Source organism: Galeopterus variegatus, unplaced genomic scaffold (genome assembly GCF_000696425.1).
Source record: "Galeopterus variegatus unplaced genomic scaffold, G_variegatus-3.0.2 Scaffold67, whole genome shotgun sequence".
Classification (NCBI taxonomy): Eukaryota; Metazoa; Chordata; class Mammalia; order Dermoptera; family Cynocephalidae; genus Galeopterus; species Galeopterus variegatus.
The window spans coordinates 256,451-270,962 of record NW_007726178.1 but is presented as its reverse complement, the minus strand read 5'-3'; the positions used below and the strand labels follow the sequence as shown (position 1 = coordinate 270,962).

The window sequence follows — 14,512 nt, the reverse complement described above, 5'->3', positions numbered from 1 at the left end:
ATCTGCTTCATAAGTCTGGAGCTATATGAATTGTGTTCTCTCAGAGTGAGGTATAGCCATACTCTTCTACATCGGGGTAACAGTTTTATTGCTACCTCTTATCAGGCTCTACAATGAAAGCTAGTTTTCCATCCTGGTTGCCGTATTATGGTATCAAAATGCTGTGGTTCTTGGTTTGTGAACATGATGAGGAACATTTTCAAAAGGCATGTTTTCCTCTACTATAACGTTCTTCTTATAACTTATATCTACCAAAGGGAAAAGAGCATACATATCTTAAATTGCCCCAGGCTTTGTTAGTAATTTTTAATGACTACATCTAAAATGTAGGCCGCAAAGACTGTTGGGATTTTTAGATTAGTGGGGTGAAAATCTGCACTTTCCAAATCGTAGTTACTTTTGGAATATCTAGGTTGTTTCTTTCCTCATATAATATAGAAACTGATTTAAAATCTTGTCTCAAGTGTCCTTACTGTGTCTCACAAAAGCATCTCACCAGCGAAGCCCCAACTCCTGCCGCTGGGTCCTGGTACTTACCCCCACACAGCACCTTTCTCCTTATGGTGAGGCTGACTTGCCCATTGCGGGCTGCGTGGTGCATGAGGTCGATGACATAGCGGTGGGTCTTGCCGGCCACTGGAATCCCATCCACATACAGGAGCTCATCTCCTGGGTGCAGGCGGCCGTCTCTGTCAGCTGAGCCCATGGCAATGACAGCTCCAATCAAAATCTAGAGCAGCAGCGAGAAGGAAAGGACATTCCCATTTCCAACCTTTTTTCACTTTATATATATAACATAAAATATATATAATATATAAAAATATACGATATATAAAAATACATATTATATATATAAAATATATGTATTTTCCCTCTATACTTTATAACTCATAGAAGATTTTATTCTCATGTTCTATCCCTTGCCCTGAACTCAAGCATGTACTTGAAAGTGAAAACTGAGAGGATGGAAAGATGCTTTTCCAATTCCTTTGGGTTTCTTACTCCTTCTAGGGAAATACTGTGGCGAAGTCTGGCGGACACTTGCTTCCTGGCTAGGAAAATTCTGACTCCAAATAATCTGATGCTAACGGGCTACCATGCATGCGCTCTGTACTGAAAGAAGGCGGGGATTAAATCCTGGCTCCATTTCTCATTTGTGTGCCTTGGGGCAAGGCCTCTTAACCTCTGTGAGCCTTGGTTTCTTTACCTACAAAATGGGGAAAATAACAACAGGACCTACTTCACGGAGTTATTGAGAGAACTGAATGAAATAACACACGTGGAACATTTAACTTGTTTTATGGCACACAGTGAGTGCTCAGAAAATGTCAAGGGGAAAATAGTTATTGCATATTATTAAACTCTGATAAAGGTTCAAAGTTGTTCTGTTTTTTGTTCTTTCCTCTGAAAGGGTAAAGGTAAGAATAAAACAAAACAAAACAAAACAAAGCAAAACTCAGAGTTGTCTTTTTCTGGGCATTTGACTTACTCAAAAAACCATAGTCAGACCTCCAGATTTTGCTCCATTTTTTTGAATACTTCCTCAGAGCACTGTCCTCGACACCAAGGACACTTCCAGTTCTGCCTGTTCCCCAAAATGCTTCTGCTGTTTAAGTGGCTACCATACCAGGAAGTGAGGAGGTACACATCTGGGAATTGTTAGTAATTCCCTGAACCGAAGACTGATGAAAAGTGATGTGTGAGGTTTCCCAAGTCCCATTAGAAGCACTCAATTTAGTGTCAATTACCAAGTCTTCTTTCTTTCTCAGAGAAAAGAAAACAGTAGTAAGTATTTTAGTTTTGCTGTTTAATCTACAAACAATTTTTCCAACTCATGGATGATAGGTCTCCTTTTTCTTTGCCAGTGGTTTAACCACCCAGACCCTGAAGGCAGTGGTTACCAATAGCCTCATAATACTACAGAGGCCCTACTCTAGGTTTTATTTTAAATCCTCACAAAATGATCCCTTGCTCACAGGTTGATATTTTTCAGGCACAGTAATTTTGTTCAGATTCCAGATCTGTGGATTTCAGCTGATTTGCAGACTTGCTCCATCGTGAGCTGCAGGCTGGTGTATCTCCAGGACTGGCAGCAGAACGATTCCTTTGTTCTCGGCTCATTGTGGTCTGTCAACACGGCAACCAGATCTGAATGCTCAGGACTGCTCAGGTATATGCAAAGTTACAGTCTGAAGGACTTCCCTGCTTTGGCCCACTGAATAGCTCTCTTTTTCTGTAGGAATGAAAATTTCCCATACTATTCCCCACGGTTCCTGGGGGTTGGAGTGGAGTGAGGAATAGACTTGCTTCTATGTTGAATATAGTGTTCCGAGGGGTGATTCATTATTGCTCTCACGGGAAAGGCCTCATCTCCTGCCTTATATTGGCTGCACGGTGCAGTCTTTCCCTGCAACCCACCACACGTGTTTGCTAGAGTCCCGCAGTCGAGCATATATCTGACATGCTCCCTTTTCTCTTACTGTCGTGCCAACCTGAATTTATGAATTTCTTTCTAAAGATGTTCCAATCTATTCTTCAAAAGGCTCAATCCACTGTGGAGCACCTCAAAGATTTGGTAAGAGCTTTGTACAAAAGCCAGTTAGGATGAATGTTTATGTTTCTCCGCTACCCCATGAAAAGCTGCATTTAGTTGGGTTAGCCCAAAGAAAATGCTTCAGCCTTTAGATTTCCTGTATACTTTAGTGGGAGCATTTATAGCTAGTTATAGAAAAAAAAAATGGCTCATGAACTTCTTGGCTGGTTAATTATCAATTTTAAGGTATAGTTCTGGCTCTAACTGATGAAAGTGAAGCAAAAAATAGGGGTTACAACTGAGAGAGCCACAGCTGCAACTGTAAAGTTAGTTTCTTGTTCCTCTCTTGCTATAGAGGAAAACAGCAAAGATATACAGATATTCTCGAAGTTACATTCTGTGTTAATAGTTTAACATCATTCATAAAAAGGAAGATCCTAGTAGAACATCTGCTTTTCTGCCATATTGCTGTGATATGAGGTACTCTCCTCAATTCATTTATTCAACAGATATTCATTGAGCCCAGGGATACTTTTAGGAGCTAGGAATCCAACAGTGAACAATAAACTAAAATCCCTGCCCTAAAGAGCTTCCATTCTAGTGGTCACACAATAACAAATGTAATGAATGTGCAAATTAAACAGTATGCTAGAAGGCATGTACTATGGAAAAAACAGAGCGGGCTGGGAGGAACCTGCCATGTGTCCGAGGTGGTGTTAGAGTTGGCTAGAGCAGGCCTAATGGAAAAGCTGACATCTGAGCAAAGACTGAAGTTCACTGGACACATTTTTTTAAAACTCAGAGCTTTTATCTTTCAAATCTTCCTTTAATTTGTTCTATCAAATCTTATATACTTAATTCTAAATAAACAATATATTCAATTGACACTTCAGTGGAATATCTAAATAAACAGTGTCTTCAATGTAATACTTCAATATAATTTATTGTGTAGTACTATATAATTATCAGATATATATGTTATTATATAATTACACTATATAGTCTATCCTCTACCTTATTTCAGAAAAGTGTTGCCACAGCTATTAAGTAAGCTTGAAATAAGCTGAGCAAGGTTCACTGGGTAGGCCTTAGAGATGCTTGTCCATCAGTGACATTCATCATACTCGCTGCATGCATCAGGACTGCTGCCGTTGCTGGGCAGATGCAGACCACTCGCACTGACCACCCGCACTGACCACTCGCACTGACCACCCGCACTGACCACCCGCACTGACCACCCGCACTGACCACTCGCACTGACCACCTGCACTGACCACTCGCACTGACCGCCCGCACTGACCACTCGCACTGCCACTGCTCCCAGCTCTCAGGCTGCTGCTGCTCCTTAGCCTCCGGCAGCTTGCACCTCCATGCGATACAATTCACTGTTACACAGAGATAGCTCTAGATGTCTCTCTAGTTGGGACAAAAACACAACTTTCTTTTTCTTTACTTTGAATACAATTTGTACACTTGACACATCCTATCATATCCCATTGTCTAACTGCAGGGATGGGATAATCTATGATTCCTTCTTGCATTGTAGCTCTCAGGTTGGCTTCCCAGTGTATACGTTCTCGTGTTCACCTAAGCTTTTGAGAACATGCCTCAGGATATCTGAACTTTAAGTCAGTAGTTCTCAAACTTTAGTGTGTGTAGGAATCACCTGATGGGCTTGTTAAAACAGTTTTGGATCTCCCTACTCTTTCCCCCAAGAATCTGATTCTACAGGCCTGGGGGAGGGAGCCTGAAATTCTGCATGTTGCTGGATGATGCTGGTTTGTAGATCAATCACATTTTGAGTCACAAGGTTCTGAGTATTCCTACTTGGTTCAATGGCTACAGGGTCTGTGGTCTCACTGGTCACTTTCCAAGTCTGCTGAGAGACTTTCCCTTGGGTGCATGGCTTAAGCTCCCTGACCTATCACACTGATCACTTTCCAGGTCAGCTGAGGGACTCCTGATGGCTGTTTAGTCCAGGCTCCCTTACTCATCAGACTACATTTTCCTCTGGCCTTGCTGACCCCTGACCCCTGGCCACACTGGCCAGTGAACCTTCCCAGCCAACACTAGCCCTGCCCCATTCGTTACCTCCCTTGGTCTCGCTGGAACCTCAGCTGACTCTTCAGTCCCACTCTTCGGCTTTCTCTTCCCTGCACTCTTGAAGGGGCTTTTTATACCATTCCCATCACTTTGGTCCTGAAGGAAGAGTTTTTGCGGCAAAACAGATGAAGAAAGACCTTCCCATGAACAACTGATCCATGGCCCTATCTTTCCAATTGCCTTCTCTAAAGGACACAAGAAACAAAACAACTACATAACTCCACTTTATCTCAGGCTGTCAGGGCACAGAACAAAACAGAGCATTTGATGTGAAATAGTAATTCACATTCAATTGGCTAATATCCCAGTAAGCCAGGGGAAAAAACTAACATTAACACTCCTCTCCAAAACACACACGTGTGCGTGCGAGCAAACATACACACACACACACAAGCAACAAAAACACACAAGTAGGAAACAAACAAAACCAAAACCACTTTTCCAGGCCTTTTAATAGCTTTAATTCTTTCCTGTGCTACCCAAAGTTTGTCTGACCCCAGTAATCTGTTCTGCAATAGGTGTATCTGGGCCAACTCGATACTGCAGTAAGCAGATTTCAGGCTCTTTCCTTTTGCATCTCCTCCACTAGTTCACAGTAGACTCCTGTGCCAAGGCATAGGTCTGTCACAATCTCTTTCTTTGATGGTTTTTCTCCACACAGGCCTTTCTTCACTGCAATGTTTTCCAGATCTTTCCATCTTGATGCCTTTCCATCTGTTTTTAGTTCACAGCTGGAAATCCCATTTTTGTTCTTTTCCCTCAATTTTTCATTTTTTTTCTATTTTTATTGTTATTTAACTGTGAAAAGTATTTCCTCTTACAGGAAAAATGTCCCTATGCTTTGTTTGAGTTGGAGTCCTGCTGTTCATTATTTGTTGAAGGCTGTGCGGTCGTATTTAATGTGCACCCTGGGATGTCAATACCATTTCCGGTCTATGGAGCCAGAAACCCTTTTGATGTAACTTATGAAACCGCCTGTGGTTGGGGACTAAGTCACCAACCACACATGCTTCTCCCTTTGCAGCTCACTAGTAATTAAATGAGGCTGGCACATTTTGTTTGTATGTCATCCCTGGACTTAGGATGTAGGAAAGCAGGAAGGAAAGACTGATGGGAGATCTTACGGTAGACCCACTCTTCCTGACACGGTCATTCTGGGATATAATATTCTGGTTTTCAAGACTCATTTTCTGGCTTTGCTTGCTTCAGGGAGATTTAGGCTCTACTTTATGGTTTAAATGTAAAAATTGTAACTTGCAGCATGACTGTGTCTTAAATCATTCAAATGGAGGAATAAACCAGAGTAAATCTAAATAAACACAAAAAGGATAACCAGCAATCCATGTAATCTGAGGAGGCTTATAATAAATATTTGATGCCTGCCCACTGGAGGGGAGAAAAAACTTGAGAATGCAAAGACAAGATTCTGAAGGGTTGGGAATCTGGGAACCTATGTACAAACCAGGAAGAAAGATGTCCTACGGGTGGGTGGTGACCATGGCTTCATGAACACACCTTAGCTTCATGTAGAACAGTATGTGTTCCATTTTGGTAATAATTCTATTACTCCTGTGCTAAACAAAGTCCAACAAGACCTCTCCCTTCTTGAGCCGCTGAGACTACACCCTCCCTATGACTCAATCATGCAAGCCCTTCTGCTTCTGCAAGTGGGGAGAGCTGAAGATCATATTTACTGAATGGGGTGCTGGTTTACCTCCAAAGCAGAAAAAGCACAAGCTAGGGGTCCAGCAAAATTAGAATTTCATGTTTCAAAGACTGTATTAAAGTAAGGATCTTGGGAAGAATTAGGACGTTTTTGCTTTGTCTTATACTTATTTTACAGTTTAATGTTTTATTTGTATGTATATATGGGAGAAGGGATCTGATAATATTTTCAGTGCTTGGGGCCTATAAAGACCATGATCTGGCTCAGTGTAAAGGCTCCTTTGGTACAAAATATTCATCATTCCAATTTCTTACTTCTTTCAATTCAATCCTCTGGGATGGGAGTTCAAAGATAGTAGTCTAAATGGGTAACAGGCATAAGGGAACGCTGGCCATGTTCAGTCTAAAAGGGACCTTTGCTTGGCTCCTCTTGTCATGGAGAAAGGCAAACTCACTGTTTCTAGATATATTTTTCAGGAGAAGATGGAAATCAAAAACTTTAAAAACATTAAATTATTTGGTGCTCAATATAAAAACACAGGGGGAGCTAAATAAAGCATGTTGTAGGCCACCAGGATACCAGCTCTGCTTCTAGGGCTAAGCCAGTTTCCTTCTACAGAGCCCGTAGGATTTAGAGGCTTCAGAAAATATAAACTCCAGATTATTATTTGCTTTGAGAAGCTCAGGTGACAGTTATGGCTTGGTGAAAAGTACTTTCTTCAATTCCATTTAACAAATATTTATTTTACCAGGCTCTGTGCCAGGCTTGGAAGACATAAACACAGTCCTTGCTTTCAAGGAGCACACAGGTTGGTATGTGGGTGGGGGGGGGAAGCATTTAGTCAGTATATTCTGGAACAAACAGAGACTTTGTTTTTCTGGTAGAAATCCCTTAGGTTGGTAAGTTTGAGGTATTTTGTTAGTATAAGTGTTCTGGATTCTATATGGATTCACCCTTAAATACCCTGTAATCTCAGCTGGTGCCCAGTATCCTACAAAATGCTATAAAAATTACCTTAAAGTTGTATTTTATTTTGAGCATGATTTAATTTTGTTTCATTTGTTTGGTATCTTTTAAGAATATGGCTTTGTAATAAAGAATTTGGCTTTGGCCCAAAGAGAGGTCTGGACATTGTCCATGGTTCCTGAAAGGTAACCTCCAAACCCTTAGGAGTGCCTTTGCTGTCCTTGGTGAGCCCCTTAGACTATACCTGATAGTTTATGCTAAGGAGATGACTCAGGATGGGACCAGTCACACCAATAATTTTAGGGGGGGCTGAACAACCATGTAATTAGAGGGTTGGGCCTTTGAGCCATGTGACATCAGCCTGACCTCCAAGGAAGAGAGAGGGGTAGAGATTTTAGCTCAGCCATGTGGATAATGATTCAATGCCCATGTAATGAAACCTCAGTAAAAACTCAGGACACCAAAGCTTGAGTGAGCATCCCTGATGGCAATACTCTGTGCATCAATGTTGAAGGGTAACATATCTCTGAAGATGATGGAAGCTTCACAGTTGGAACCCTTCTAGACTTTGTCCTATGCATCTCTTCTTTTGGCTGGTTTTAATTTGTATTCTTTCCCTATAATGAAGCTGTAATCATAAGTATAGCACTTTCCTGAATTCTGAGTTGTTCTAATGAATTATCAAACCTGAGGAAGGCTGTGGGTGCAGGACAGTTCTCTGAGTGGCCTTGGACCAATCCAGTTCTCCCCGCTTTCACTTGTAGTTCTTAAAAATAACTGTACTATGTGCTGGGAATGCAACATACTGAGATAAGAAGGGGCTGGCTGGAACAGCCTGGGTTCTGCTTCAGTTTCCCCTAGAAACAGGATGTCCTTCAATGCTTTAGCTCTCTAATTCATATTACTCTGGGGCATAAAACCCACGTGGACTGCTTTTGGGGATCTATTAGCTGTGGTGCAGATGGGTGGGCACATGCAGTTGAGACTCCATCTGTCCTGGGCTAGTTTCCTAAGCCTTTGGGGACTGGCTCATAATGAATCCTAAGTTTCTGTTGTCCCTTGGTGCCTATCTGTAAATAATAAACCCACTTCATATAACTCGTGTGTGTGGGTGTTCTGTCTCACTGGACTCACATAAGTTGGTAACCAGTGCATAGTAAACCTGTTTTGCAGTGAGAATCCCCAAATTTACAGCTGGCATCTAAAGTGGGGACAGTCTGTTGAGACTCTTCCCTTTGACTTTGCAGTTTGGTGAGCCCATTTCAGTTGATGTCAGGAGTCTTGGGCAGATGTAGCAGTCTGGAGGACGGTGACCTTAACCTCAAGTTGGTTAACTCTGGTAAAGGGCACATTTTTCATTTATGAGGCACTAAAGTAGAATAAAAAGGGGAAGATAAAGTCCTCTTTTAGAAGGAATTTGAAATCTGGCTGACCAAACAAAACAGGCAGACATAGGAACATGTTAGAGAACAATCCTGAAGGAAGCCAAGTCACATAAATACCCTGTGGAGGTCAGGAGGTTTTGCGGTATAAATCGGTGTGCCAAGTGTTTACATAAGTGGAGGGATGGATAGTATTTTCAGCTCTCTATCTATAAAACAAGATGAACCGTAGAGAGGAGTGAGGCTGCAGGGCACGCCAGGCAACCGAGGACCCCTGGTGAACTCTGAAGCAGGTGACAGAGGGAAAGGGGGACAAAACTGTGGATGGAAGCAAAACGCAACCAAGATCTGCTGCTTCTACTTGTGACATGAGAGCCTTAATTTAGTGTCTGAATAAATTTAAGTCAGAAGTTACTGGAGCCCTATATTTTACCTAAGCATTCTCTCTCTTCCCAGAGCACTAAGGAAAATCCTGCCAACCCTCGTTGGCCAGCGCACTTTCACATCTTCTTTGGCAGCTGGGGAGTAAGTGACATTCTGGCTGATTGTTGCCAAATCTTATCCCCAAGAATTAGGAAGTAGTCTTTTGTCCTGGAGTGCCCTCGTCCTTGGAGTCCACGTCCATCCTCCTGGAGTCCTCTGTAGTAGGGGACCTCAGCAACCGTCTGGTCCTGCTCCTCTTGCAGGAAGCCTGTCTGGAGCTCCTGCTGGTTCTCACTGACTCTGCTTGACTGCTTCTCGGGTGAAGGGGCTCACTCTCTACCAAGGCAAGCTACTTCACTCTGGGACAGTTTTAATCATTACAGATTTCTTTCATTTCCTAGGTGGACTTTTTTCTCCTTGAGATTTCTGCCATCAGTCTTATTTTTATTTTAAGTTTTACTTTCTGGAATGATCGAGTAACAAGAGAGACAAAGTTGATGATGATAAACATTTATTCAGCACTTAATATGATTCAGGCACCATTCCAAGATATCTACATATGTTACTTTTAACCCTTAAAGCTACTTTATGAAATAATACTATTGTTATCCTCATCTTGCAGATGAGAAAACTGAGGCTTCGTATTTAGTTCCCTTGCATGAGCCAGGATGGGGTGCAGGTGCTAGAGCTGGGGTGGAGTGCAGACACTGACTGCACAGCTCAGGCTCTTCATTTATTCAAAACTTTCATGTACCTCACTTAGACACATTGGGTGTCATTTAAGATACATCTTTTCCAATGAGTGTTTTATAGCCGATAATTTAATACATGCTCATAAATCTAGCTTTGCTGTATTTTCTGTGTGTTAATGACTGTTGTTATTGTATTCTTTCACTCTAAATACACATATATGTGCTTGTATATATGTATATATATATATATATATATATATATATATACACACACACACATATGCATATATATGATTTCTCCTCAAATTCTCAAGACTGTGTCAATTGAAGTTGACTTTTTGAACATCTTCTCATAGTAATCTCATAATTCAAATTGGGCTGAGATTCTGCAGCACTAAGCTTGATTTTACTTCTGTTTATCTCTGCATTTTCTCTCCATTGTTGTTTTGGTTGAAAATATACAAAATTCTGCTGTTCCAAGTCACTGCTTCACATGTCTCTTCTGTCCTACTGCATGTCTACCCATGAGCTGCTGCCCACAGAGATCAGGGCTCCAGTACAATTAAATAATTGAAATACACGAGAGGAATACAATCCATTCTAAAAAAGAGTAATGTGATCTATGATAAGATATTGTCCATGGAGATATCTGCATGTTGTGAGATTTTAGTAAAGAGAATTCCAAGAAAAAACAAACCTCAAGTTTTTTTATATGAGTCCTAAAACATTGCCTTTTAGATGTCATACTGAATATTTTCTCTGGTGCTTATACATACAATATAGCAGAAGTGTGGAAATAAAGGGGATTTGACTTACAGGCTGTCCAGGCTCATCTCCCCCGAGGATTCTGAAGCCAAATCCAGACTCCATCCTCCGAAGGTGAACATCTAATTCCTTATAATCTGGACCTGGCATAAAGGAGATCCCATTGAGTAATGAATGCTGCTTCCTCCCCACCCCCCCGAGGAACTGAACACACCAATGGAAAACTAATTTTGTGGATGTGATTAATGACAGTGCTGTTAGAGTCAATGGAAAGCAAAGAGGATACAAAAAATATGGTAGCAAAAAAGCAGGTAATCCAAAATTAGGTAGTCCCTGGAATAACAGTGACAAGCCAAGGGCATTACTCGGAATCATTATAGGTAGAAAGAGCACATGGATTTTCTGAGCAGAAAAAAAGTTGATGCCTCTATAGTTCTTTATTTTCCTGAAAGCATTCAAATTGTCCTCAAGAAGCTTGGCTGTCACTTCGAGGATGTTTACTCTGACTAGAATGATTATTTCAGAAGTAAGAGAGACAGATGGCAAAACCCTGGAACTACCTAGTAAAGTGGTAACTTTAAGATTAGTAATTTACTAATCTCTGCTTATGACTTGATACATACAGTTTGGAGGGTGTGTGTGTGTGTGTGTGTGTGTGTGTGTGTGTGTGTGTGTGAGTGTGTAGGGTGTAAACTTATGCCTAGTAGAAGTTGTCTCTTTTAACATTACAAAAATTAGAAAACATAGAATTTAAACTTTTTTCTATTGGGGTTTAAGTAAAATGTTTATTTCCTGGCAAACTTCCTTAGATTTTTTTATAACTTTCTGGTAGAAGTTCATCAGGGTCTAAGATGAACTCTTATCCCCCAAACATTTTAGAATGTGGAAGCCAGTAATTGACCATTGGCTTCATTAGTGTACTTAAGAGAAATTAGAGGAGTAAAGTTAGTGTACTCAAAATAAATTTCTGGAGTCAGCTGAAAAAACAGAAATGTACTTAAAAATAAGCTGGGAAATTATCCTAAATGACACTTTTTTTTGGTCTTAGAATAAACTAAAACTATGAGAAACTTTTTGACTTCTTAAGGAGAAAATGATTTATGCTTACCTCTCACCCCTGGCCCTTTGCACCTTCCTTAGGGGCAGACACCTCAGTCATGACTGAGTTGTACTTACTTCCTCACTCACTATTAGGATGTCAGTGGATGATCAGCAATTTTGAAGAATACTTATTACACCATCCTTTGCTTAAGAAGTGTTTAATGATTTCTGGGCCTTAATGATTTAAAGGAGGTATTAGAGCTGACAGAAGCAAGTATTAAGTAAAATTCCCTTTGCTTAAACAGGATAGTTGTAGACACTGGAGTGGGATTTCAGAAGAGAATCCTCATGAGACAAAAATTTATGTCTGAGCCACTTGGATATATAGTAGTAGTCGCAGGAGAGAGAGATTCATTGAATGATGGCCAAGTGAATCTCTTCCAGGCTCTGTAGTAAGTGGGGCTGCTGACATGGTACAGTGTACAAAGCACGATGACACTTGCCTGCTTCTGTGCCCAACAACCTGGGCTGTACTCAGTGATATATGAAAGGCAAGTCATTTATTTCTGATATGTGGACAAATGCTGATGATTTGTCTGGTGCACTCTTAATAAAGCTGAATCAGGCACATAAGCACATATGCATATATATATATATATATATATATATATAGTGCAAAACTCAATGACCATTCACATCCTTTTATGATCAAATGCACATATAACCAAGGCCTTTTCCGTTCAATGAATAATATAAAACTCTCACAGAAGAGCAAGCACTTAGACCTCCACATCCTTTAGTCACTCTTTATAAATTGTATAATCATTCATATTCTAAAGATGGGAGAACTAAGAAAAATTCTGTTCCTATTAAATTGCTAATTAGAGTTTGGTAGTAAAAGGAAGATGAAAACTTTGCCCTATGCTCTACAAGACATGATTGGCTTTAGAACTCAGTCTACTCAGGAGTCTACAGTATCATATATGAAATCACATATTGGGGTGTGAACTAAGCCTTTAGGAATCTGGAGACAGGTGGAGCACCCCTTTAAAGTCATTGCAAGTACCTGTACTCCTCCCAAGGGAGGGAGAAAGGCAAAGGGAGATGGGAAAGCCCTAATCACTCTTTAGATTTCTAAAAGTTGGTTATGATACAACTGCTCACAGCAATCTATTCTCTAGGTCACTCCAAGCACGAAGGAATCTAGATCACATACACATAAAAAATACAAATAGAAGGTGGTATATTTTTGACACTTAAAATGAAAGAGCCAGCCCATGTTTACCGGAAATTTTATCTACTCCTATGCTCTTTTCTCTCTTGTGTTGCTGCTGAATATGGTAAATGGAAAATTATTCCTCCAATGACTTCAGCATCCATCCATGTTGCACAAAGAACTCTAAAAGTTTACTGCACAATTCATCTTATTTACCAAGTCAAACTTTTCCCCTAAGGGAATGCTGAAATTATAAGAGGTTTGTCTTATGTGAGAGAATGCTCTGATTCCTGGGGGAATTGGAAGGCTTTTCCTTAATGAATAACTCGGGACCTCTTTTTTCAGGAGAAAAAATTTGGATTTTGGCTAGTTCATTTTATCTAACTCTAAAAAAGAGAGATGTGAACAAGACATTTACCCTCCCTCTTCTACTCTTTATGTCATTTTAGTGACAATTACGATCCCCTGACTGCTACTCCGACCCACCCTGATTTCAAATGTAGGGTGGTGTGTTCCAACTACTTCCTCTTTACCCTTCCTTTCTTCCAGGCAGAGATGGCAGCTTCATAGTACAGGAACAAGTAGAGAGAGGCAAAGAGAGACCATCAGAGAAGTGTCCAAGTAGAGAGAGGAAAGAGACCATCAGAGAAGTGATTTACTTTTTTATTTCTTTGTTAATTTTGAGCACAGACTTTGAGGCTGCAGGGCATGAAAACTTTAGAGAAATATCAACTGGAAGAAAAGCTTAAATGATAGATTGTGCCTCAAGGCAGCAACTTTTCTTTTCTTTTTTTTAGGGAAAATAAGAGCTTTTAGAAAAAGATAATTTTTCTTTGGTTTCTTTCCTCCCCTTTGAGTCTGGTTTTACAAAATAACTAAAATTATATGCACAAAGCTGGGAGGCATTATTCTTTTTCCTTCTTTCTTTGTTAGCTCCCTTGAAAGATTATGGTGTTTCTGATACTTTCCCTTACCTGCTCATCTGGCCCGACAACATGTTTCAATAAGTATCATGCTTATGTCTTCCCACATTAATGCAAAAACTTAAAGAAATCTGAGGGTGAACTCTTCACCCCATTGTGACAGAAGAAAAAACTATGCACCTGGGAGGATGTTAGATGAAGGGGTCTGGTAGATACCTATCTGGACCTGAGTTGCTTTGTATATCACTCGACCGCACCCCACCAACATCCTTTTTCTCTTCTACTTCTTTGTTTATTTTCTTTCTGTGCTCTTTTTTTTTTTAATCTTCTTTTTCCTCAGCCCTTTATGCAGAGCTGTCAGGGGCACTCTCAGGTGTTGCTTGGTGCAACCCAAGAGGAGGCAGTGGTTGTGAAGAAGTGGACTAAGGGGAGACAGAACATTCATTGGACACTGGTGTTCAATGACCAGCCACGGCCAATGTTGCCTCTTCCTCAGCAGTTGGGTCCCAGGATCTACAGGCATTATGAAATAAAACATCTCATGATACTTTTCCCAGATGGGATTTTACTTGGCTATTGTGGCAAGATACTGGAGTGCAATTTACAAGTCCCAGTTTATCCTGGGCTCACACCAATACCGCACAAGCTAACATCTAAATAGTAGCAAACGATGACCACATCTAGATATTGGAAGAACCTCCATCATTATAAAGAAAAGTAGAATTTCAAAAGCCAAGTCCTATTTGAAGCTAAGACTCCAGGGGGCTTTACATGCTGTATGTATCCGTGGTCTTGCTTTTGA

At 40.6% G+C, this 14,512-nt stretch overlaps 1 protein-coding gene across 1 annotated transcript in view; it reads right to left on the bottom strand.

The window, feature by feature from the left end:
- The window catches only part of MAGI2 (membrane associated guanylate kinase, WW and PDZ domain containing 2), a 340,007-nt gene that overhangs the window by 143,573 nt on the left and 181,922 nt on the right, over window positions 1-14,512 (bottom strand). The window contains exons 9-10 of the mRNA XM_008577562.1: window positions 10,582-10,673; window positions 538-730 (exon numbers count right to left, since the gene is read on the bottom strand). Coding sequence (XP_008575784.1) covers window positions 538-730; window positions 10,582-10,673 — 285 coding nt within the window. The remainder of the gene's footprint in view (window positions 1-537; window positions 731-10,581; window positions 10,674-14,512) is intronic.